This window comes from Entelurus aequoreus, linkage group LG03 (assembly GCF_033978785.1).
Source record: "Entelurus aequoreus isolate RoL-2023_Sb linkage group LG03, RoL_Eaeq_v1.1, whole genome shotgun sequence".
NCBI classification, from domain to species: Eukaryota; Metazoa; Chordata; class Actinopteri; order Syngnathiformes; family Syngnathidae; genus Entelurus; species Entelurus aequoreus.
The window spans coordinates 46,197,440-46,225,111 of record NC_084733.1 but is presented as its reverse complement, the minus strand read 5'-3'; the positions used below and the strand labels follow the sequence as shown (position 1 = coordinate 46,225,111).

Genomic DNA, 27,672 nt, shown 5'->3' with positions numbered 1-27,672 from the left:
GACTGTTGTTACCCAAAGTATATTAAGTGGGATTTTTCAGAAAAACAAATATATACAGTAACACAAAAACAACCTGTCTCTGTGATCACTATAGGTGTATAAATAATAATATAATGTTAAATAAAATCAGTCCCTTAGGCACAAAACTGAAAATAATACAGCTCTCCAAAAAGTGCACTTCTGCTGCTATTTGACATAACTGTTTGTTATGATGCTTTGACATTTTTGCACTTTATTTCTCTATTGAAAGAAAATTCTATGAAGAGAAAAGTTGTTTGCAAATGTGGTTACAATGCTAAAAAATGAAAAGTTAAAGCTAAAAAAAGAAATACACTTTATTGAGTTAAAATCTTTCTTTATAGGGGGAAAGATGTGATGTTATGAGCTAGGGAAAATAACAACTACACTACCCAGCATGCAACGGGAGTGACGAGCATGCGCTGTAGCCCCGAAAAGTGTTGTTGCATGTTGCCACCCGACAGCTAAGAATGAGGTTATGAGCACGCTGTGAAAGTAAACGTCAAGAACTCAGCCAACACGCCTCATCTGCATTATTTATAATTAGACAGACAACACATATACAGTGTGATTTTGTTTTGTTTACAAGGAAAGAAAAACAAAAGTTAAAAAAGGGAGATCATGTCATATATGTTGTATATATATGTATGTGCTGCGGTTGCTTAAGAACCTTGCGACAGCTGCCGTAAAGGAGGTGCGTTGCTAGCCTGGTTGCTATGTTTCCGGTTGGTCGTAAAAGTGTTCGTCATGTGTTTGTACCCTGCTCAAATCTCTCAGTAAAGTTATTCATTGGATTATACCTTTTGTTTTTAACTTTATTACACCATGGAGCGCTTTTTCCGGTCTATTGTTTTCCTGCTTTCACTATCTGCGCCTAATGACTGAGCTACGTGACGTCATTTCTTGTGATGTTCCACGGACCATTTCTGGTCGGGACGGGATTCCAGGGATTCGAATAAAGAACCAACTCTTTTTCTTTACTATATTGGTCTCGATAACGGGTACCGGTTCTGAAAAAGGGATTTGAGTCCGAGGACTCGGTTCTTTTCTTAAAACCGGTTTCGGGTATCATCCCTATGTACCTTTCAGCATTAATGGCGCCTTCACAGATGTGTAAGTTACCCATGTCTTGGGCACTAATACACCCCCATACCATCACAGATGCTGGCTTTTCAACTTTGCGCCTCCAACAATCCGGATGGTTCTTTTCCTGTTTGGTCCGTAGGACACGACGTCCACAGTTTCCAAAAACAATTTGAAATGTGGACTCGTCAGACCACAGAACACTTTTCCACTTTGTATCAGTCCATCTTAGATGAGCTCAGGCCCAGCGAAGCCGATGGTGTTTCTGGGTGTTGTTGGTAAACGGTTTTCGCATTGCATAGGAGAGTTTTAACTTGCACTTACAGATGTAGCGACCAACTGTAGTTACTGACAGTGGATTTCTGAAGTGTTCCTGAGCCCATGTGGTGATATCCTTTACACACTGATGTCGCTTGTTGATGCAGTACAGCCTGAGGGATCGAAGGTCACGGGCTTAGCTGCTTACGTGCAGTAATTTCTTCAGATTCTCTGAACCCTTTGATGATATTATGGACCGTAGATGGTGAAATCCCTAAATTCCTTGCAATAGCTGGTTGATCATAATCGCTCACATGAAGTTAAGAGGCCATGCCATGAAGCTAATTTGGTCACATTTTCAGTAGACCCATAATAAATTCATAAAAGAACCAAACTTCATGAATGTTTTTTGTGACAAACAAGTATGTGCTCCAATCACTCTGTCACAAAAAAATAAGAGTTGTAGAAATTATTGGAAACTCAAGACAGCCATGACATTATGTCCTTCACAAGTGTATGTAAACTTTTGACCACGACTGTACGTAGAAAGAATATTTTTCTATTTTATTTATGTTATGTAATTCTGTGCTACTTAAACAGTTTATTTTTTGTGCTGTTAATACCCATCTTGACTAACTGGGTTAATAAAAGTGCCACTGACTGTTTACAAAACAGTTGTCATTCAGTTCAATTTCAGTGAATCTTGCTCAAAAAAATATATAGAGATATACTTTTTCGTCCATATCGCCCAGCCCTAATCCATTTACCGTTGTGTTGCATTTGAAGAAACAATACCTTAATGCAATTTGCAGTGATGGAATATGTCAATACAATTACACTTTCACTTGCAATTATTTTCTTATTTTCAATTAATATTAAAGGAAGCGTATGCCGTCCAAAGTTTTTTATGATGAAGGAAAAAAAAGTACATTCCTATTTTGTTTACATTTATGAGACATTTTCAATATTTAAGAGTAGCTAGAATTTAATCTATTTGTAAATAATTGATAGAACCTTATGAATCGAAATCGAATCAATTTGGGAAGTTGGCCATGATACTCAGCCCTTGTTAGAATGCAAAAAGGACTAATGCTACCTCAAAACAACAACGTGATGAAAAGAAAAACACACTAAACAAGCCTAGCGGAGTTGTCCACAGGCACTATCTATAATAAGCAAATCAATTATAGTTACTGACTGACTGGTGTGCTTGCTGGTAAATTCCACTCCAAAATACAGTGAAAAAACTTTAGATAAAACTGTTACCTTGTTTTGTGTAAATAAATCACGTACATTCATTAAATGTTTAAAAAGGTTCCTGGATTTAAATTGTGGTCTTTTCTTAAGCAAATTTTAAATTATGCAAGCAAGTAATCACCTATGATTAATCATGATTAATCCAAATTCCATAATGTGAAAAAAAAAAAAATTTGACAGCCCTATTGTATTTTCAGAAACAATACTACATTATATATATTATCAGGATATGGAAATTATCTATCAGGATATATTTTTGTGTCAATATCGCACTAGTGTACAAGCACTAATAGCTGTAAGTTGTTTTTAATAAGTGGCCGCAAGACTAGGCATCTGTTAAACACTACATAAATATGCTGGCCTAACCTTATTTAATGCTGTTTTTCTTCGAGAACACATCCATAACAAATAGTTCTATCCCCATCCTTCTAATGATTTGTTGACACAATTAATTATAAATGCAATGTGGCATTACTTGATGCAATAACCTTTTGTGTTTTTTTCCTCCCTTTAGTTCTTTGAGTCAGTCACTCATATAGCTGTTTCCAGGGTAACTGAATTTCCTTTAAACACTGTCTGACATTGGCTAGTTTTGTGTCTCCATAGCAACAAAACCCCTTAAGTCTAAAACAATGGAGTATTTTCTAATACATTTAAAGTGAAAAGTGTCCATTTTACATACAATACAATTTATTTCTGCCCGCAATGTCCTTGAAGGATAAAATCTACTGCAGTATTTCCCACACATTCATTTATTTGTGGCGGCCCGCCACGAAAGAATTACGTCCGCCACAAATACAATTTTTTTTGTTTTTTTGTCCTGTCCAGCTTCTCAGGCAAATCATATAGTTGATGTAGATGCCCATATAGGCTGTTCAGATTTACTTTACAAAAGAGAAGTGTAGGATACTTCTCTTGTTGCCTTATTTGTATTTGACAACTACTGTTTTCTGTTTATTTGTTACTGACTGTGGCAGGACACCTCTGCCTCTGTTTCACTTTATGTTGCTGGTAAATAATATGGTTGTAGTAGTAGGCTAAAGTTAAATTATTTAGTATGCCCTAATTAAAGGGGCAGAGCTTTAAGAGACATTTTAGCTTTTATATTTTATAAGATATATTTTTTGTAAGAACCACAGTTAATAAATATATTTCAGTGAATAACGTATTGTTCAAATCTGTATATAAATATGTACATAAAGTGTTGTAATTATATTATAAAATGGATGGATGGATGGACGTTTAAAACAAAACTGTTTTTATTAATTAGTAAGTATACATTTTATGAGCCTTTTTAGAGAAAATCATATCATTGTAGTAAATTATGCAAATTACTCGATGATGTCATGGTGACCACGCCCATAGCCACGCCCCCACAGCCGCAGGTATCTTGGCAGTTTATGGGAAACACTGCTACTGTGTTAACTTCTCCATATATGTATTGATTTGTGTCTATTGGATAGTTGGCCTTAAAGATGCATCCATCCTAGAAGCACTTGAATTTCACTCTGGCCATTGCTACTGCCCCTAGAGCTGTGTTGCGTACAAAAACATGGTTACACTTGAAATAATTTTGAATATTTTGCTGACATATGACTGACTTACTGTGTCTCTAATGACACAGGAAGTACTTTGTGCTTTTATCTCCACCACAGCTATCTAAACTATCCATCAATCAATTAAATTTATAAAAAGTTTATTGATGTTTTGATTGTTTTTGTAATTGAGTGGTGACAAGTCCATGGTGTACTCTGCCTCTGACCCAAAGTCAGCTGAGATAGGGTCATGTTGTTCACCTGTGACCCTGAACTCAAAAAAGTGTAGACAATGAATGAATGAGCTCAAACATCATTGTTTTGCTACAAAAAACATATTTCAGCAACTTGATTTTCTCACAAAGACAATTCTTTTTTTTTTGGCCTTGGGTGGTGGTTGTCCGATTTAACAACCCTTTAAAAATCCATGCGATTTTAGTTTGACAAAATGTTGGTGCACGTTTTGAAGTACAAACATTTATTCTAACCATAGTTAATGTATATCAAATTTTCAAGCACCTTTTGTGGGATCAATTCCAATGTTGACCTTAAGTCAGCTGGAACATATTCCAGCTCTTTCTTTGACCCCAAACTAATAAACTGTATAAGATGGATCATATGCTTGACTATACAAACATTTATTCTAAAATAAAACATTTTAACTGAACGAGGTGTTTTTCTTACAAATACAGCAGGTACGGCGTGAACTCACGAAAGTAATGCACCATGTTTACCCTTCAAAGTCCGAAGTTAAAGTTGATAAGTCTATTTGATGACTTTGTTTTCTCTGACCGAAACCCTTCAGTGGTCTCTAATTCCATACACCAGTTTCAGACATTAATACTCAGTGCTACCTGTTCAACCTCAATTATAAACACATAAAAATAGGACTTGTCTAGAAAATGGTGGAATTAGTCTTCGTTCTAATTTTGTAAATTTGACGATGATGATAACCATCTAACCCCCTTAAGCGCCACAAAGGAACTGCAGCGCCGTGGGAAAACAGTTTATTCTTTGTTTGTTGTGGACATTTGGTGTTTCCTTTTTTTTGTTTTTTTTGTTTACTTTCTCTAACTGCATCACCTGATGTCATCGCACTATTTGTGTGCTAGTCTTGAGTTGTTCTTGATTCAATGTTTACTTTGCCAATTCATTCATTACACCCAGATAAAATATGCTTAAATAATGGAGCATTAAATCCTCCCCTCATATAGACATGAGTGGTTCCACTCCCTAGCTCAAAAGCGAGGTTATTGATCATATGATGTTATGTAATTTAGCCGATCCATTTTTTCCAAGACTTACAACACAGCAATCCAATGGTGTATCATAGTATCCAAAACAGTGCATTTGTTTTGTCTGTAGAAGGTAGAGCACATTCCCTCACTGTGCTTTGTGTTTGGTGAATATTAGCTTGATTAAGTCCTGATTGTGCTAGATGGAACATGAATCTTATAAAGCAAGAACACTGCCAAGACCAATTTTATATGGTTTACTGGCAAATAATGGTTTTATTTTGCATTTATTTTAGGTTTACTGCTTGATTATCATTTGTTGTTTGACTTTTTATGTTTTGGAAGGTGTTAATCTCCAGCTGTTAAAATAAACAGTTCTGGGTTCATGTTGATATCGCCTGCATTCACATTTGTGGAATCCAACATAGCATGGCGAGCTAAAATTCAGTTTGGCTCAGTTTACAGTATGTGAATAACTGAGGTTGGCATACATCAGCGGATGTTACTGCCCCTCCTAAGGTGTTACCATATGAGCAGTAGAAAAGCTACTGTACATTTTAAAAGCTATCAGTATATAGAGAACTCACTGCCTTGATCTTAAATGATCAACCTTGAAAAGCAACACTTACAAAAACACAAGTATGTGTCATCTTTATAGTCCTTGTTGTTAAGTTTGAAGATACAACTGACGCTAGGAATGGGCACCTTTTCACAATGGCGTCGAAATGCCAATTCCGGTACTTGGGAATCTGTATCTAAAGCGGTACCGATTTCAGGTACTTGCGTGTACGTGTTCATCTGTTTGGTCAAAAATGTGAATTTGTTTAATAATAAAATATATTTTTTTATTTAACATTTAACACCAAGCTGATAATGACAACTGTGCTGACTAGTTGGTATATATGTATATGTTTTCTTACACTTCTGAGTCTCATTTGCAAGTATGAATCAATTTCACTTTTTGTTGTTGAAGCCGAGAAGTAGACTATTGTCATTAAGTTGAATATGCCACTCTTGTCAGGACTGTACGGTGCAACAAATTTACTTTAAATGCAACAAATTTACTTTAAATGCGCCTATAAAAAGACTGTGACGTGGAAAAAATAAACTGTCGCACATGTGCGAATAGGGATTTCGGCCCTTTCATTGCATTTCTCTCCTAAAATAAATGCATCCAAATATGACCAAATTACAGAAAATATTTTGGCCATCTGTATAGTATGTTTAAAATAAACTTAAACCGTAACCATGTGGTTGTTTTTAAATGGCTTTATAAATAAAGTTGGTATGGTATGGTATATACCAAATGGACACCCAGTCAACTACTAGTAACATCACTATGAGCCCGTTGACCTTCTAGAAACTTAAACTGCAGCTCAGCTCACTTGCAGTCCTGGTTTGAGGTGAAGGCTAATTACCTCTCAGTTCCAGCCACATCGACCCCTTCTGAACGCCTATTTTCAGCTGCTGGGAATATTGTAAACATGAAAAGAACCAGAGCATGTACACATGCTAACCTTTCTTCATTACAACTGTTAGTCACTCACTGGAATGAGTAGAATTGGTTATTGTGTACTGTGTTGGACTGGATGTTTATTTTGCACATTTTAAAAGCAATACTTAATGTTTACAGTGCTCCAGAATATTTAGATTGGCACTTTTTTGTATTGGATGTTTATCTTTATTTTTGCACATTTTAGCAAATAAGCAATACTTTCACTTTTGTTGTTGTTACAGAATATTTCGTTTTGCACTTTTTTGTATTGGATGTTTATCTTTATTTTTGCACATTTTAAAGCAAAATAAGCAATACTTTTACTTTTGAAATGCTTATACTATTGCAGAATATTAAGATTTGCACTGGTAGTTGACTTTTATATTTGCACATTAAAAAGCAAATAAGCTACTTTTAATTTTGTTAAATGTTAAAAGTTTTAAATGTTTACATTGTTACAGAATATTTAGTCATGTTGTTGTCAATGTTGACTGAGTGGCCATACTTCTTTTTTTTGTAAATAAAAGCCATGCCTTTTGAAAAAACGGGCCTACATTTATTTTTTCATCTTCATTTTGAATAAAAAAATAATCGGTAAAAGGAAAAATAATCTATAGATTAATCGAAAAAAAAAATATATATATAGATTAACCGATTAATCAAAAAAATAATCTATAGATTAATCGATAGAAAAATAATCGTTAGCTGCAGCCTTAATATATTTAAAGACGAATATTTGTGTTTTTGTCCATTAATAGTATCAGTGTGCCAGCTTTTTTATTACATGATGCCTTTATCTCTATTTTTACAGTTTCATAGAGATAGGTATTTTTAAGTTATGTACATACATTTACATGTACTAATGTGTGTACATGTACATGCTGTATTGGGACAGATCCATTGAGAGCTTGAGCAGAAATCTGTCGTGTAGGTATTAATTATACACCATAAAACATTAACAAAATGCTATGTCACATGAATGGTTATTAAAGGCCTACTGAAAGCCACTACTACCGACCACGCAGTCTGATAGTTTATATATCAATGATGAAATCTTAACATTGCAACACATGCCAATACGGCCGGGTTAACTTATAAAGTGACATTTTAAAATTCCCGGGAAATATCCGGCTGAAACATCGCGGTATGATGACGTATGCGCGTGACGAAGTCCGTGTAACGGAAGTTATGGTACCCCGTAGAATCCTATACAAAAAGCTCTGTTTTCATTTCATAATTCCACAGTATTCTGGACATCTTTTGCAATTTTTTTAATGAACAATGAAGGCTGCAAAGAAGACAGTTGTAGGTGGGATCAGTGTATTAGCAGCGGACTACAGCAACACAACCAGGAGGACTTTGTTGGAGCTGGAGGGCTGGCTGGCGTAGGTGGAGAGCTAATGTTTTTAGCATAGCTCTGTGCAGTCCGGTTGCTAAGTTAGCTTCAATGGCGTCGTTAGCACAGCATTGTTAACCTTTGCCAGCCTGGAAAGCATTAACCGTGTATTTACATGTCCACGGTTTAATAGTATTGTTGATTTTCTATCTATACTTCCAGTCAGGGGTTTATTTCTTTTGTTTCTATATGCAGTTAAAGCAAGATGCTATCACGTTAGCTCGTAGCTAAAGCATTTCGCCGATGTATTGTCGTGGAGATAAAAGGCACTGAATGTCCATTTCGCGTTCTCGACTCTCATTTTCAAGAGGATATAGTATCCGAGGTGGTTTAAAATACAAATCTGTGATCTACAATAGAAAAAGGAGAAAGTGTGGAATCCAATGAGCCAGCTTGTACCTAAGTTACGGTCAGAGCGAAAAAAGATACGTCCATCGCTGCCTCTCAAGTCATTCACTGTAACGTTCCTCATCTACGAATCTTTCATCCTCGCTCAAATTAATGGGGTAATCATCACTTTCTCGGTCCGAATCTCTCTCGCCCCATTGTAAACAACGGGGAATTGTGAGGAATCCTAGCTCATGTGACGTCACGCTACTTCCGGTACAGGCAAGGCTTTTTTTTATCAGCGAGCAAAAGTTGCGAACTTTATTGTCGATTTTCTCTACTAAATCCTTTCAGCAAAAATATGGCAATATCGCAAAATGATCAAGTATGACGCATAGAATGGATCTGCTATTCCCGTTTAAATTAAAAAAAATCATTTCAGTAGGCCTTTAAAGTGATTACTTTGTGAAATGAAAAAAACACAAGTAATGTCAAAAACATGGTGTTTACTTTTTGATCTAAATATAAAACACAAAGCAGTTTGGCTGATTAAGATAAAGTCAAATAAACATGCTTTGCTCTTCTCCAACAACCATGTACTTCAGTGCAACAGTTTGGCCAACAGAAATAAACAAAAGTGATACGTCTCACATCTAATACACAATATTTTTGCCTCAATGACAACTCAGCCTGCGTTCAATTCGATGAGATGACAAAACATTTTAGCTAGTATTGATGTTATTGGAACACGAACAAATTTAGCAGTTAAATTAAAGAACGAGTGAGCATCCTAGTCAACAAACTAATTACTTTATAAACAAGTTGTGGCAACGTTCCCGACACATCGCCTGCTGCATGGTAAGTCTCAGCCCCAGAAGCTAACGAACGGACACTAGTTGCACTTTCAAAATGAAACTGCAACATCAAATATCTCTTTCAACAGCACTGTCCTGTTAATTGCACACCGAGACTCCACAGAAGTAGAAGTGATTGAAATGAAGTGAAACGAAGCGATCGGCTCCGTTTACTTGGAGGGAACATTTTCAAAGCAGTCCGTGTAGCGCTGCCCTGTTTACTCAAACCAAATGGTTCTCGTGAGCAGGCGCTTCAGTTTTCAGGAAATAAGCAGTGTTGCCTAAAATGCATTAATAAATTAAGTTTTTTCGGTAATTGAACATTTAAACTGTATTACTAACCGTCTGGAATTTTACCGCGGTTTATCATCTTATTATCAATCTTATCAACTTATGCAATGTACGTAACAATAACATCATATCGTTAACCGTTGCATCCCTAGTGTGGATCTACGTTAGCTTTATTTTTCAACTCACATACGTAAACAACTTATGCAATGTACGTAACATGTAAGCAAATATGTCGGGGGGTAAATTCCGGTCCTTTAACTATCGCTATTTTTTTGGAATCAAAATATATATTAGTATATTACATATAGCCTATTATTTGCGTGCTATTGACGAGTGGTGCAAGGAAAATTTGGTTGTCCAAAAAATACTCTGCTCACTGAAACTGTATGTTGTGATGAAGTATCCACTTCCGCTGGCGAGCTCCGTCTTTTCCTGCGCACACGAATGACGTGACTCGCCCAAAAAGTCACATATCGTCGCATTCAGGTCACATTTCCGTTTAGACTGCAGTCACATACGCTCCCACATACATACACAAATACAGTACATACATACACACTCATGGTACATACATCCACAAGCAAATTCACTGTACAAACATACATATACACATACTGTACATATACAAGTACATATGCATACATACAGTCATGCATATAATCACGATTCATCAAACATATATTCTTGTTGTTACCCTAAGGGAAACTGGGTAAAACACGGCACACTGACAAAGCTTAACCTTTTGTAACTGTAACAATCTACAAGGTTAATACAGTTCACTTGTCTTTCTTCCCCTCCATTTATCTGCTTTCTTTTGTAATTCAAGTTATCATTACATATACTGTATGCATTGTTGCATTTGAAACAATTGTATTGTTGATAATAGAGGTAATTATTGGTATTATTCATTATCAAAAGTGCTACTTATATTGGTATTTCTTTTTGTAGTGCCATAATGTTCATTGTCATTTCTGTGTTATTAATATTTACTTTACTAACTGCTTCTTTACTATCACTTTTCGTATCATATTTGTACATATTGTATTTGCTGATGCTGTTCTGTTGTTGTTGTGTCTCTCTGTCATATCCCCCTCTTGTCCCTGCAATTTCCCACTTTGTCTTTCTTTTTTTCTCTTTCTATCCCCTCCTGCTACGGTCCGGCTTCGTCAAACATTAATATGAATCCCTTTAATAAAGTCAAATACAAATAAGGCAACAAGGGAAGTATCCCACACTTCTCTTTTGTAAAGTAAATCAGTACAGCAAATATGGGCATCTACATCAACAATATGATTTGCCTGAGTAGCTGGACAGGACAAAAAAAAAAATGGACTGCAGTCACATTTGAAAAGATCAGATTCCAGTCGGATTCGGAATATGTCCTGATGTGGCCTGAATCTGATGCGAAAAGATCAGATTTGAAGCACTTTGGAGGGTTTAGACTGGGAAAAAAATGTAATCTGTGTCACTTTAGGGCAAAAAAAAAAAAATTTGATGTGCAGTGTAAATGGGCGAGAGTCATGTATTGAGTATGGCCAACTATACCACAGGCGCCATGTTTGCTACCAAGGACATTAGCGGCTGAGCCCCGAAGCATGCAATTGCTGTCGTTAGTTTTCCTGACAAAATTAACCAAAATAATATGTATTTGATCCTGAATATAAGGAGGTTGAGATACATTTTAGAAGCTCTGCTAAACAGATCCAGCTTTAATGAAACACTAAGCATCATATAGTAGTATTGCTAAGTGCTAAACAAGAAATACAAACTACAAACATAATAAAATGATAGCCTACTGTACAATGTATTTTCTTACTTTGATGACGACTGATAGGATGTCCATATCTTCCAGGTTAGATGAAGCATTATTTAGAGGGTTTTGTGGGATTATTAGAGAGCTCTCATTGATGGACTATTTATGTATTTATTTATTTATGACTTAGAATGCGTAAAAAAGAGACGTGTTCATGTCTTATATAGGGATTGTGAATGATAGACAGCACATCGCTCTCTAATGTTTGCATATTTCGAGTATGAGTGATCTGATACTATGGTCAAAGTGCAGAGATGTTACTCCAGTGACGTCAATGTACGGAAAGTACTGAAGAAGTTCCGAGCGTAATATTCAAAATGGTTGACTGAATTTGTGGCATTTTGTGATGTTTCATTCATGTTTCATTTAAATGGCAATATATGAAAATCCTAGCAGTCGGCATCCTAATGACAGCAGACGTTGCGCAGTAAGTGATGTTATATTATGTTTGTTGGCTCTCATGGCAAGGCAAGGCAAGGCAAGGCAACTTTATTTATATAGCACGTTTACAACCATTTTAAAATTGGACCAAAGTGCTTTACAGGTTAAAAAGCGTAGAGCAAAGAACAAAGAACATAAACAATGCATAAGCTAAACAAGATAGTGCAAAAGAAATACGGTGAAAGGGTTTGGATAAGAAGTACAAATGAAAGATAAAAATAATAAAATAATAAAAGTGCGACAAATTGAAAAAAAAAAACATGAAGTCTGCAGTAAGTAATACTCAGTGATGAAGAAAAAAAGAGCAAACATTGTGATGCGTATTTGAAATGAATGTGCCGCGTATGCTTAAAAGGATCAAAATACGTAAATATTAAATGTTATTATAAATTTGCCCGTTACTACATTACATATATACTTGCATCATGTACTGTATATAAAACCTCAATGGATGTGTTTGAAAGTTTTTTTAAGGGCTTTACAGGCGGAATAGAGCGGCTCCCATTAGCTCCATTGTAAGTGGACTTTTGATCGCAAATATTTAATATTTAGAATGCAAAAAAATATATACATCCATCGTTATGTCTTTCATAATGATTGTGAAAGATAGGCAAAATGCGAAAAAAGTGCACTTTCCCTTTAAGTGTTGAAGCAGTGTTTCCCATAAACTGCCAAGATACCTGTGGCGGTGGGGGCGTGGCTATGGGCGTGGTCACATGACATCCGAGTAATTTGCATAATTTACTACAATGATATGATTTTCTCTAAAAAGGCTAAAAAATGTATACTTATTAATTAATAATAACAGTTTTGTTTTAAACGTCCGTCCATCCATCCATCCATCCATCCATCCATCCATCCATCCATCCATCCATCCATCCATCCATTTTACATTATGAATACACAAAAGATAACTACTATAGTATCAAATTAGTATTAGTATCTGAAGCACCGTCTCCACGTGTGTTTATTGACAACAGGGTTATAACCTGGACACGTTAGCTCGTCGGTATGGTAACAGGTGACTTACTGCGTGCGTCTGCCCCGGCCCCCGAGTCAAACAGCGAGCGGCGGTGTTAATGAAGCAGCGTCAGGCTGCTCACCGTCAGTGAAACGCTCGTGAAATCGCGGATTAACGTTAAATATATGACGAGCCGCGAGCGATGCAGCTATAACCTATCTCACCTGTTGAGCACCCGCTGCAGCGACCCAGTTCGATCCCACCTGACAGTCGCTTTGCTCCGCGTCAATCCACCCTCTCACCCTCTCTCCCCCCTCCCCCGTCTCTCTCCAGCTGTCCTTTCAAAATAAATGCATTCAAATCCCGAAAATAAAAATTAAGAAAATCCGAGTCGTGGCTGACGTAATTCTTTCGTGGCGGGCCGCCACAAATAGATGAATGTGTGGGAAACACTGTGAAGAAGGGACTTGTTCTAAGATTTGTTTGTTTTTTAATGTTTGAATTAAAGAATATTCACAGAAATATTTAAATTAGGTATACTTTCTAGAAAAGAAACAGATGTGCAACATTGACCTATTTGCTCGACATATTGATTTTCTGAACCTTGACTGAACCGACTATGTTTGACATTCTCACTCATATAGTTTGCACTTGGTCAAATTATATTGTATTGTCAGTGTCAAACAGAATAATTGGAGGGACCACCATGTGATCATTGTGATAATCACTTATGCCATTGTAGGGTTAATCAGATTACATAGCATTGTCTTATTAGAGCAGATTACAATTTTGGAGCCGCATGCGTGCATGTCATGTGAAAGAGTGTGTGTGAGAGTGTGTGTGAGAGTGCGTGTGCTAGTGTGTGTGATTAAGATTAAAGTACCAATGATTGTCACACACACACTAGATGTGGTGAGGTGCCGCGCCCGGGAATCATTTTGGTGATTTAACCCCCAACTCCAACCCTTGATGCTGAGTGCCAAGCAGGGAGGGAAACGGGTCCCATTTTTATAGTCTTTGGTATGACTCGGCTGGGATTTTAACTCCAACCTACCGTGAGTGTGTGTGTAAAGGAATTATATCCACTGACTGGTCATTACACAGCAAGGAACACAATCGCCACTTAGGTTGTCTCGATCTTGAAAATGTCAACATGATATCAAAACTATGCCATTTTTGATACATATATGATATAGAAAAGGACCCCGAAATGTAATTGCAGTATTATTATCAACAAGAAAAATGCAAAAAAATAACCTTAATTAAGACAGAGCCTCTGTTTAAATAATAATGATAAACATTTAAAGATAAACAGCTAAAAAAGAAACTGCAATTTTCAGGTTATATGATGTAGTACAAAAAAACGGATACAATAAATCAGTGGTCCCCAACCACCGGGCCGCGGACCGATTGGTACCAGAAAAAAAAAAACGTTGACCGGTCCGCAGCTACAAAAAGGTTTGGGGACCACTGCAATAAATGACAACAATTACAACAATATTTTAAGGGTTTTAGTGCTGCATTGCAGGTTGATCTTTCTCTCTTTGTAGAACTTTAGGAGGGAAAAACACTTTTTCAATCGTGACATTTATGTAAACTGAGTACACTGACAGGTTCTATTGAAGTGTCTCTTTGCAACTAAGGTTGCATGAAGGGATATAGACAATATACGATATAAATGATATAAATTTGGCCAGCGATAGACATTTTAATATTATCGTTCAGAGGTGGGACCAAGTCATTGTTTTGCAAGTCACAAGTAAGTCTCAAGTCTTTGCCCTCAAGTCTTGAGTCAAGTCCCGAGTCAAGACAGGCAAGTCCCGAGTCAAGTCCAAATTCAAGACTGGAAAGTCTCAAGTCAAGTCCCAAGTCCTGCATTTTGAGTTTCGAGTCCTTTCAAGTCCTTTTAACCACCGACTAATATATTTACACAGATTGTGTATGCTTTTAAAACGCTGTATTTATTTATTAAAACAAGTGCTTTTGAAATTGCAGGAAAAAAAATAGTGCTGACATTGCACTTCATAATAGCACTATTAACCAGTCATTATAAACATTTAACTCATTCCTTTACAGAATAAACACATTTGAAAAAACAAGTGCAATTGTACTTATTTGTACAAAAGTGTTAACATTGTATTTCCACGGCATATTGCATTGTAGCTAGTTCCACAGCAGTTTCTATCCTGTTCTTACCTTATCTCATTGATCTCATCTCATACTGTATGTGTGTTTATGTGTGTGTACACATGAAAAACATAACAAATACATGAACATAACAATGAACAGAGTTGTACTTTTTACAAACCCCGTTTCCATATGAGTTGGGAAATTGTGTGAGATGTAAATATAAACAGAATACAAGGATTTGCAAATCCTTCAACCCATATTCAATTGAATGCACTACAAAGACAAGATATTTGATGTTCAAACTCATAAACTTTATTTATTTTTTTGCAAATAATAATTAACTTAGAATTTCATGGCTGCAACACGTGCCAAAGTAGTTGAGTAAGGGCATGTTCACCACTGTGTTACATGGCCTTTCCTTTTAACAACACTCAGTAATTGTTTGGGAACTGAGGAGACACATTTTTTAAGCTTCTCAGGTGGAATTCTTTCCCATTCTTGCTTGATGTACAACTTAAGTTGTTCAACAGTCCGGGGGTCTCCGTTGTGGTATTTTAGGCTTCATAATGCGCCACACATTTTCAATGGGAGACAGGTCTGGACTACAGGCAGGCCAGTCTAGTACCCGCCCTCTTTTGTTAGAGTGTCCGCCCTGAGATCGGTAGGTTGGAGTTCAAATCCCAGCCGAGTCATACCAAAGACTATAAAAATGGGACCCATAACCTCCCTGCTTGGCACTCAGCAACAAAGGGTTGGAGTTGGGGGTTACATCACCAAAATGATTCCCGGGCGGGGCGCCGCTGCTGCCCACTGCTCCCCAAGGGGATGGGACAAATGCAGAGGACAAATTTCACCACATCTAGTGTGTGTGTGACAATCATTGGTACTTTAATCTTTAATCTTAATCTTTTACTATGAAGCCACGTTGATGTAACACGTGGCTTGGCATTGTCTTGCTGAAATAAGCAGGGGCGTCCATGGTAACGTTGCTTGGATGGCAACATATGTTGCTCCAAAACCTGTATGTACCTTTCAGCATTAATGGCGCCTTCACAGATGTGTAAGTTACCCATGTCTTGGGCACTAATACACCCCCATACCATCACAGATGCTGGCTTTTCAACTTTGCGCCTATAACAATCCGGATGGTTCTTTTCCTCTTTGGTCCGGAGAACACGACGTCCAGAGTTTCCAAAAACAATTTGAAATGTGGTCTCGTCAGACCACAGAACACTTTTCCACTTTGTATCAGTCCATCTTAGATGAGCTCAGGCACAGCGAAGCCGACGGCGTTTCTGGGTGTTGTTGATAAACGGGTTTCGCCTTGCATAGGAGAGTTTTAACTTGCACTTACAGCTGTAGCGACCAACTGTAGTTACTGACAGTGGGTTTCTGAAGTGTTCCTGAGCCCATGTGGTGATATCCTTTACACACTGATGTCGCTTGTTGATGCAGTACAGCCTGAGGGATCGAAGGTCACGGGCTTAGCTGCTTACATGCAGTGATTTCTCCAGATTCTCTGAACCCTTTGCTGATATTACGGACCGCAGATGGTGAAATCCCTAAATTCCTTGCAATAGCTGGTTGAGAAAGTTTTTTCTTAAACTGTTCAACAATTTGCTCACGCATTTGTTGACAAAGTGGTGACCCTCGCCCCATCCTTGTTTGTGAATGACTGAGCATTTCATGGAATCTACTTTTATACCCAATCATGGCACCCACCTGTTCCCAATTTGCCTGTTCACCTGTGGGCTGTTCCAAATAAGTGTTTGATGAGCATTCCTCAACTTTATCAGTATTTATTGACACCTTTCCCAACTTCTTTGTCACGTGTTGCTGGCATCAAATTCTAAAGTTAATGATTATTTGCAAAAAAAATAATTTTTTTATCAGTTTGAACTTCAAATATGTTGTCTTTGTAGCATATTCAACTGAATATGGGTTAAAAATGATTTGCAAATCATTGTATTCCGTTTATATTTACATCTAACACAATTTCCCAACTCATATGGAAACGGGGTTTGTAGATGTCAGGGCCCTATGCAATATGTACACAAATTCTTAATATAGTATACATTTTAACTGACCTTTATTTGACTATGTTTGTCTTTTTGTAGGTGGCTAAAATATGCGGTGCTGCTGACCGCCGTCTAACGTTACGTTACTTTGTGTGAAACATTCACTAACGTAACGTTATGTGTAGGTACCTCATCAACCCTGCTTAAAAAAAATCACTTGACAAAAAGTATGAATAAGGTAGCGAACTGCAGTGGACGCAACAGATTGCCGTGTTTGCAATGACGTTCTAACCATAGACATCTTATAAGTAGACAGAGCATTGGCTGCTGTGACGTGAGCAATTTAGCCGCCATCTTGAAGTGCTGATTAGGAGCCGGCGAGCAGCCTAAACTGACAGTTGACAGGTAGAAAACAAAGATGTTTTCAGCTGGTGATCAGCGTTTTCCTGCTCAAATGAGCGGACTGTTGAAAATAGGAATCTGGGGATTAATTTTCACAAGTAAGATTTAACATTAACGTACTGTTGGTTGTATTTTGTGAAAATAATATTACCACAGAGTTGAGAAGGAGCAAAGATCTTCAATATTTGTATGTAAAAATCGCAAAGAAATCTTCTGGGGGAGGATGACGCCCCTGAAGGGGTTTGGTTTACAAACTTTCTGCCCCACCTAAAACAAAATTCACCAGCCGCCACTGATTATAATGCATTCTCATTTTAGGCAAAATATAAGACAATACTTTCTTAACAGTTTAATTGTAACCAGAAATAAGTCTTCAAGTAACAATATTCAAATACTAACATTGTTGGGTAAGACAGAATTTGGTTTTATTCTGAATCCAGTGAAACAGATTGGTGGTTTTAGCTGATATAAAGACTTTCAGGTGTCTATATATGTTTATGTTTAAGTATTTGGCAGACGCTTTTATCCAAAGCGACATACATAAAAAATACATATAAAACAATCACTGTAAACATGATCATTTAAGGGAAGAATGTAATACAAAATATCAATACACAGTGTCAAGACAGAATAAACTCGCTGCAGCAACAGAGATACAGTCTATAGGTCCATAAGATATATAGATATCTAATGTATTCATACATTGTTTATGTAGGATATATGCATGTATATATAACCTAATCATATTGTTTCTTCAATTTAAAAATAGCTGACCGTTTTTTCCCCCCTTCTCTAGGATTACAGTATATTCCCAGTTTTGATCTCGGACGTCTGGTCACTCATAGCATATAAGAATATTATATTACTGTTATGCAAACTATGAATAATAAAACACGCCAAAACATGTGTCCTTTATCATAGCTACACGTATGACAAAAAACCGCGTGAAAATCAGTGGTATTCAGTGAGGTAAGATTAATTAAAGGCCTAATGAAATGAATTTTTTTTAATTTAAACCGGGATAGCAGATCCATTCTATGTGTCATACTTGATCATTTCGCAGTATTGCCATATTTTTGCTGAAAGGATTTAGTAGAGAACGACGACGATAAAGGTAGCAACTTTTGGTGGCTGATAAAAAAAAGCCTTGCCTATACCGGAAGTAGCGTGACGTCACCGGAGGAAGGACTCCTCACATTTTCCCATTGTTTACAATGCAGCGAGAGAGATTCGGACCGAGAAAGCGACGATTACCCCATTAATTTGAGCGAGGATGAAAGATTCGTAAATAAGGAAAGTGAGAGTGAAGGACTACAGTGCAGTGCAGGACGTATCTTTTTTCGCTCTGACCGTAACTTAGGTACATTGGATTCCACACTTTCTCCTTTTTCTATGGTTGATCACGGATTTGTATTTTAAACCACCTCGGATACTATATCCTCTTGAAAATGAGAGTCGAGAACGCGAAATGGACATTCACAGTGACTTTTATCTCCACAACAATACATCGGCGAAGCTCTTTAGCTACTGAGCTAACGTGATAGCATCGGGCTCAAATGCAGATAGAAACAAAATAAATAAATCCCTTACTGGAAGGATAGACAGAAGATCAACAATACTATTAAACCATGGACATGTAAATACACGGTTAATAATTCCCAGCTTGGCGAAGCTTAACAATGCTGTTGCTAACGACGCCATTGAAGCTAACTTAGCAACGGGACCTCACAGAGCTATGATAAAAACATTAGCGCTCCACCTACGCCAGCCAGCCCTCATCTGCTCATCAACAGCCGCGCTCACCTGCGTTCCAGCGATCGACGGAAGGACGAAGGACTTCACCCGATCATCCGTGCGGTCGGCGGCTAGCGTCGGCTAGCGCGTCTGCTATCCAAGTCAAAGTGCTCCTAGTTGTGTTGCTACAGCCAGCCGCTAAAACACGGATCCCACCTACAACTTTCTTCTTTGCAGTCTTCATTGTTCATTAAACAAATTGCAAAAGATTCACCAACACAGATGTCCAGAATACTGTGGAATTTTGAGATGAAAACAGAGCTTTTTTGTATTGGATTCAATGGGGTACCAATACTTCCGTTTCAACGATTGACGTCACGCGCATACGTCATATATAGACGTTTTCAACCGGAAGTTTAGCGGTAAATTTAAAATTGCACTTTATAAGTTAACCCGGCCGTATTGGCATGTGTTGCAATGTTAAGATTTCATCATTGATATATAAACTATCAGACTGCGTGGTCGGTAGTAGTGGGTTTCAGTAGGCCTTTAAATTGCGCTGACAGTTCATTGCTCCTGCCAAATGAATTGCACTGACTGGAGCGGATCACCACTCCAAGATGGCGCTCGTCTGCGCCAGTAGGCAGTAGCGCTCGATGCTGCGTACCCTTATAAGATGTCTGTGGTTATAACGTTAGCAGCAACTCAATGATTTAACTACACAGCAAATAAAAGTCACTAGAGATGCGCGGATAGGCAATTATTTCATCCGCAACCGCATCACAAAAGTCGTCATCCACCCGCCATCCACCCGAACTAACATTTTATCAAAACCACAACCGCCCGCCACCCACCCGTTGTTATATATCTAAGGCATTCCTGTTAAAGAAAGGAGACTGATCCAATGCAGCAGAGACATTCAATGCGTGCCAAAAAATACATAGTTAAATGTTGTTACCCACATACGAAAAACGAGCAGCACTCTTTGAAACAGGCAATTATTCATCAGGCACTGCTGCAGCTGTCACGCCAAATTTCTTCCCCCTACAAAAACCTTCCCCCCACCATTTACTTCCGTGGTCATTGACAGCGATCGATAGCACTTCGGCTTTGACTGCCCGTCGCTGGAAGGATACTTCGTCTTTGACAGCTGCTGGAATCTGAAGAAATCGATTATTGTTTTTTTTTGTACAGGCGCGAAACAGGACAGTCGCATGCGGGTTAAGGACCCCCGGCAACTTTGTGATTTTATTGGACGCAGCCCCGGAAGTAAATGGGGGGATGGCTTTTGTAGGGGGGAAGAAATTTGGCGTGACAGCTGCAGCAGTGCCTGATGACTAATTGCCTGTTTCAAAGAGTGCTGCTCGTTTTTTGTATGGGGGTAACAACATTTAATTATGTATTTTTTTTTCTGAAGTGGTTGAACCGCCACCCGCTCGAATCTATTTAAAATCTATTTTTTTCGTCATGCATCTGCCCGACCCGCGGATTATCCGCGAAGTCCGCGGTTGTGTCCGCAAACCGCGCATCTCTGAAAGTCACGTTACTTAGCCAATAAACGTTAGCTTAGATTCAAAACTTACCCTTCTTTGTGCATCTTCAAATGTCGAACGAAGTTGGAAGTTGTTGCGTCTCCGTCTGTAATCTTCGAACTGCAAGCTTTGCATACGGCAATTCGTTTTTTGTTGACCAAGTTGTAGTTTTTATACCCGAACGAAACCAACTTTGGCATCATTTTTTCTCACTGCCGCGTTGTTTGACAATTCTTCTTCATTGGTTTTCCTGCAATTTGATTGGATGAGAGCTGTGGGATGAAAACAACGTAGATCTAATTTGATTGGCTATTGTACTGACAGCTCACACGCAGCACACACGCTGATAGATAGACACACAAGTACAAAATGAAAGATACGCAGCGATCCTGAATAACTTTTTAATCTTTGGGTTTTGGGGAAAGTCGCAAGTCATGTCAAGTCAAAAGGCTCAAGTCCAAGTGAAGTCACAAGTCATTTATGTTAAAGTCTATGTCGAGTTGCAAGTCTCTTTACATTTTGTCAAGTCAAGTCTAAAGTCATCAAATTCATGATTTGAGTCTGACTCGAGTCCAAGTTATGTGACTCGAGTCCACACCTCTGCTATCGTTATATCATGATATCAGAATCAGAATCAGAAATACGTTATTAATCCCCGAGAGGAAATTAAAATTTTCAGCACAATCCCATTGAAGATCAGACAAACATTACAGGAAGACAGAACAGGATCAAACATTACATGGATACAGAACAGGATCGCTGACGGGTCTGCCAACTTCCAGCGCCCCTTTCAAAAAAGGTGAGATATAGGCAAACAATGGGGGGGGGAGAAAAAAAATCGGTCTAAGCCTGGGCCCCTGGAGAGGGGGTCCAGACTGATGCCAAGGGAAAAAACAACTCATAGCCATAGCACACATCCCTCTTACATATGTGTAAGAGGGAAACAACAAAGGACATTAAAGACATTAAAGGAGCAGAGCTGATGCAACCAGCCACTTCTACATACAGCTATGAACAAAATGTAAAAGAAACATATACACTGTGGTGGCCTCTGCGGTGTTCCACGCCATCGTCTGCTGGGGTGGAGGAAGCATGGCCAGAGACAGGAGCAGACCCAACAAACCCAACAAAGCAATTAAGAGAGCCGACTCCACTCTCGGCCAGTGTCCAGTCCGCATGGATGAGCGAGGATACGTCCAAGGAGACCGAGGTGTCCGATACCTGCTCATTCAGCCAATACACTGTCAGGCCTGTCTGTCCCGGCGCTCAGTGCTAGCTGCGCAGCCCTGTCTCTTCATCTGCATCTCCTCCAGTCTCTCCAAATGGACTCTGGTGTGGCAGAGACCCAGCAGCTGGTCTCCATGGCCAAAAGGCTCCCAGGAGGCAGATCCAGAAGTTCACAAAAAAGCACAGCAGAAGTCACGAAAGTGCCACCCCTAGTCACACAGTCCCAAAGGGTCCCGGACCAAAAGGCAATATATATATATATATATATATATATATATATATATATATATATATATATATATATATATATATATATATATATATATATATATATATATATATATATATATATATATATATATATATATATATATATATATATATATATATATATATATATATATATATATATATATATATATATATATAATAACACATGAAAACAAGAGGGAAACACAAAAGGATGACACAAGAGCACAGAGCTCCTGCCAACAGCAGCCACTACAGCGGCGCCATCTTGGGGGAAAAAATGCATGTTGATGACACATTCTAGCAAATTTGACAGCGACAAGTGAACGAACGTGTCCTCAATGCAAGGTGGCAACCTTGCTTGTAGCTGATGTCCGTCCACAGCGCAAAGCCACTTCTAAGTCAGCAATCCTCGCCTCCATGGTGACAAATAAAGTAAGTTTCTTAAATCCCTCATCAAACATGCCTACACCCCGTAGGAGGATATGCTAACCGCAAACTAGACCTCATGAAATGGAAACAAATTGGGCAGATCCAGGGTTTCCCCTTAATGTAATTGAATGTGGCGGACCGCCACAGCCTTTTTATTACCGCCACACCTTGAAAATAGAAATACCTTTTTTTACTTAAAAACAAATTAAAGTAATACAATATATTTTAGCTCCTAGAAGAAAATACACAACGTCCAACGCTATTTGTAACTTTTATTACCAATCTTATGATAACAAATGGAACAATTCCAACAGGTTTTACCTCCCGTGTAAACACTTTCGTCTCCGTTATTCCACGTTTCCCCGCCGGACACACAACGACACTTCCTCATTCTCCGCCAACCACCTTTGAGGCACGGACGGTGTGTTTGCAAACATGGGAAAAACTAACATTAAATACAAACCACACAAACATTAATTATTACCACCAGCAGGTCGTTACAGTTTGAATATATATAACACTGAAAACAGTGCTGCCGAACCCAGATGTAAACAAGACGCACACCATTGTCTGGAGCTTTGTCAGCATTTCTGCGATGTGGACGTAGCCAGATATACCCGTGGACAGCAATCTACGAAATGTGCAAATATTAAGAGGACATTGGCGGTTTTTAAGAAGAGAATGTTCAACTGGAGCAGCGCAAAGCAAGTGTGACGTCATGCTTGCTGTAGCTCGGCTCTTTCGTCACGGCTATAAAGGGAAAGAAGTTAAGAGTCTCTAAACACGAGTACATTTTATAATAACACCAGAAGAACATTTTATAATAACACCAGAACTAGTGGTTTTTAATATCAAAAAAGTTATTTTATGACACTTGAAACATTCCCAAAGTACATTGTACAATAAGCAACAACAATTGAAAATATGGAAAAACAATACAAAAATATATCTTCATACTAATTAATAATAACAGATTTGTTTTTAAATGTATGTAAAAATGTTTTTAGCCTTTTTATCCAATCCAATCAACTTTATTTAAAAAAAAACATTTAAAAAAACTAAAGTTTCACAAAGTGCTGGACAGGAGTTAAAACACACATTTAGAAGCAGGGTAGAACTAAGGAGAGTCAATTGTAAAAAACACTTGTTAAATTTTTTTTTTTTTTTTTAAAGAAAATCACAAAATCATGATTAATCACACTCTTGAACTTTGAATAATCACGGGTTATTGTTGAATAGATAACATTTTCTTAAGAAAATATCCTAATATTTGGACACAAATGCAATTTTGTAGTCAGAATGTTACAGGAACGTTTTTTTAAATGTTTTACTGAACTGCAAGTCATTGATTTGCTCAAAACTTGGTGACAGTAAGTTTATATGAAAGTATTTGCAATAGTATTGCAAAAAAGGTACAGTTACTAATCGATAATGTAGTAAACACACTCATTAACAACTTAACATAGCACACCATTTAAATCTGCATCTACTCTTCTTTAGTTTAACCAGTTGTTTGAACAAAAACGCTTGTTTGCCTTTTCTGATGACAATGCTGATCTCTTTTTTTGGCACAAGGCTACCCCAGCTGATTACTTCTGTGATTACCTACTAATGTCTAATGTTCTCCAGTAAACAAAATAAATTCACGTTCAGCTAGTAGTTGCAACTTGATGCTCTTGTTTGTTTAGTACAGTTGGTTTATCCTTGTTGTAGTTGTGCCTCTCCAAGGTATTGTACGACAGATCAGCTGTGGTGATCTTAATTACATCTTCTTGTAGGGCTTGGTCTTCACAGATTTTAAGTGGTTTACATCTGGTGGCTGTCCGTTTAGCAAAGGCATATGTTTAACTTAACTGTGGTACTTTTGCTGACAACATTGACACAGGTAAACTGCCAGCGTAGCGTTCTCCTCTGCTTGTTGTGGATGTAGCATTCATGCTATCGGCACCATCCTTGAGTACATGTTTCGCTTTAAGGTGGTATTTTCAACTCGATATGCACCGATAAGAATGTTTGTCGCTGCAATACCAACAAGTTACCTCAGATTTATCTAAAGTTCTGTTATGATAGGCAATTGGCTGTCTCTCATCTCAATCACAGACTGTGTAACAATGCGTGCGTCTTCCGGATTAAGCCTTAACCCGTAAGTGATTAATCTTCAGTCATATATGATAGCGCCATGTATTTATTTATTAATCACATGCGTTAACAGTCACTATGTTTCCATGCACTAAATAAGTCTGATTTCTGAAATAGTTAGGTTTTTTTTGTATTTTATAAATGATAATAAATGATAAATGGGTTATACTTGTATAGCGCTTTTACCTGTACCTTCAAGGTACTCAAAGCGCTTTGACAGTATTTCCACATTCACCCATTCACACACACATTCACACACTGATGGCGGGAGCTGCCATGCAAGGCGCTAACCAACACCCATCAGGAGCAAGGGTGAAGTGTCTTGCCCAAGGACACAACGGACGTGACTAGGATGGTAGAAGGTGGGGATTGAACCCCAGTAACCAGCAACCGTCCGATTGCTGGCACAGCCACTCTACCAACTTCACCACACCGTCACATCTACGTGTGAAGTCCAAGTGTCCATGCACTTTCTCTAATGCGATTTTTGGTCATACATGCTGGAGCCTATGCCAGCTGCACTTGGGCAGAAGGCAGGGTAGTAGTCGTACATTGATTAACATTAAAAAAACATTGGTGATAAATTAACCTCCATAGACATGTGCCTATGTTGTTGTTTTGTCATTTGTCCTTCTCTCATGGTCATTGCTTCTTTTTTCAGTTGTCGGTTCCTGGCCCTGCAGTTGACGCCAGTCATACCGGTGATTGGGGGAGTGCTCTTTCTCTTTGTGTTGGGAACACTGCTGAGAACCAGCTTCAGTGATCCAGGTGTGCTGCCCAGGGCCACTCCAGACGAAGCAGCTGATCTAGAAAGGCAAATAGGTAAGAAACCACTACCATTACGTTGCTATTAATGTTGACTATGATCAGAGTTGTTAGAGAAAAAGGGGCTACTTTTGGGTTGAATTGTTACTTAGGAAATTTTTGTTTAGATAAAAATGGAGAAGCTAATCTGATCACGTGAAGATGGTATTTACTTTTTCAAGACATGTCAATATTAATGACAATGCATGCTCAAGAGCACTTTTCTTGCATAACTAAAGTTATGCAAGAAATGAATGGCCAAACTTCTAATATCTCCCAAGGCATTGTTCCGTCAGACCAACAGTATGTAAGTGCATAACTTTGGTTTGTTCTCCAAATTTTGGGGCAAATTTAGAATTGATTTAGCCATTTGAGGGTTCAACTGTACATACAATACAGTGTTGTTGTATTTTGCCAAATTATTTATTTACATAAAGGGGTCATATTAAGCAAAACCCACTTGTCTCACCTGTTAGCACCTGTTTTTGAGACTCTGGGATTCCCATAAGTCACAAAATTTTAATTAAAACCAGCGGAGATGTTTATCAAAAAACTTTGCCTCGTTCCAAAATTGCACGTTCCAATTGTTACGTCAGCAAATATCTCTATATGTAGTATTTATTTCCCGGGTAAAGCCTGCGGGGGTCAGCCATTATTATTTTCCGTAGCGTGTTTCTTATCCAAAAGAAACTAGACAATGTAACGTAAAATGCTTTGTTTTTGGTGCTGGCCGGGTCTGAAAATACACTGTACCTCCCAGAATCCACTGCACAGCATAGGTTGGGGGACATGGAACGCTGTAAGCAGGAAGTGAAGTGTGTTTGTAAGATGAGAGAAATAGTTTTTTTGGACATTTCCTGAAAATGTATATTACAAGTCATTTACTGTAGGCCACAAGAAGGTGTGTTAAATGTAAATTAGAATCATAATATGACCCCTTTACTAAGGCGGGTCCTTGGCTTCCATTTGGTTATTTAGTTGTCCCCAACTGTGTTAAACAATTAAAAATCACAAGTTTGCAGTCCTACAACTTACATCAAAAGTCTTACCTGTTAGTACATTGGGTGCCTTTAGTTGGTGTAAAATAACAACATTGTGGAAAGCTTAGACTGCACCAAAAATGATTATTCAGTGATATTCTCAGCTCCACATTAAAAATGTATTTTTATTTGCTCTGTGAAGTGTCTGTTTCCTGTCCTTTAGCGAGGCCACCTAGGATCTCATTAAACAGAGACTGGGCTGATTTAATGCCATTACCAGACTTTTTAACATTTATAAATGTTCATGTTATTGCTGATTGAAGCTGCATTGTGCCTGTATAGTTAGAATTGACAGCTACCAAGTCAAACAAGTTTTTTCTGAGGAACATTGTAACAGTCATAGTAAAGTTGTATACAGGCAGCACGGTGGTAGAGGGGTTAGTGCGTCTGCCTCACAATACGAAGGTACTGGGTTCGATCCTGCGCACGGATCTTTCTGTGTGGAGTTTGCATGTTCTCCTCGTGACTGCGTGTGTTCCTTCCGGGTACTCCGGCTTCCTCCCACCTCCAAAGACATGCACCTGGGGATAGGTTGATTGGCAACACTAAATTGACCCTAGGGCTTTGCATGGCAGTTCCCGCCATCATTGTGTGAATGTGTATGTGTGAATGGGTGAATGTGAATATAGTGTCAAAGCGCTCTGAGTATCTTGAAGGTAGAGAAGCGCTATACAAGTATAACCCATTTACCATTTATCATAAATCAATACTCAAATTTGTGCGTCGCCCACAGGGTATCCGTGGGGTCTTAAAAAGTCTTAAAAAGTCTTTAATCCAACAATTTAAATGTAAGGCGTTAACATGTTTAAAATTCTCCTAATATCATAAAAGGTCTTAAATACGATTTTGAATCCTTTTACGTAACTTTGATTTAAAAAATGCATATTGTTTTTAAATGTTTTGACTTTTGAGGGGGAAGTGTTTGTAAACAAGTGAATGGAATGATAATGTAAAAGTAAAAATACGGGATAAGTCTGTCAAAAGATGCTGAAACACTTGCA

The 27,672-nt window shown here is 38.1% G+C and overlaps 1 protein-coding gene across 7 annotated transcripts in view; it reads left to right on the top strand.

Moving 5' to 3' along the window:
* The window catches only part of zdhhc14 (zinc finger DHHC-type palmitoyltransferase 14), a 146,479-nt gene that overhangs the window by 39,857 nt on the left and 78,950 nt on the right, over positions 1-27,672 (top strand). For all 7 annotated transcript variants that reach the window (XM_062041946.1, XM_062041948.1, XM_062041943.1 and 4 more), the window contains exon 3: positions 25,489-25,649. In XM_062041946.1, the coding sequence (XP_061897930.1) occupies positions 25,489-25,649 (161 nt within the window). The remainder of the gene's footprint in view (positions 1-25,488; positions 25,650-27,672) is intronic.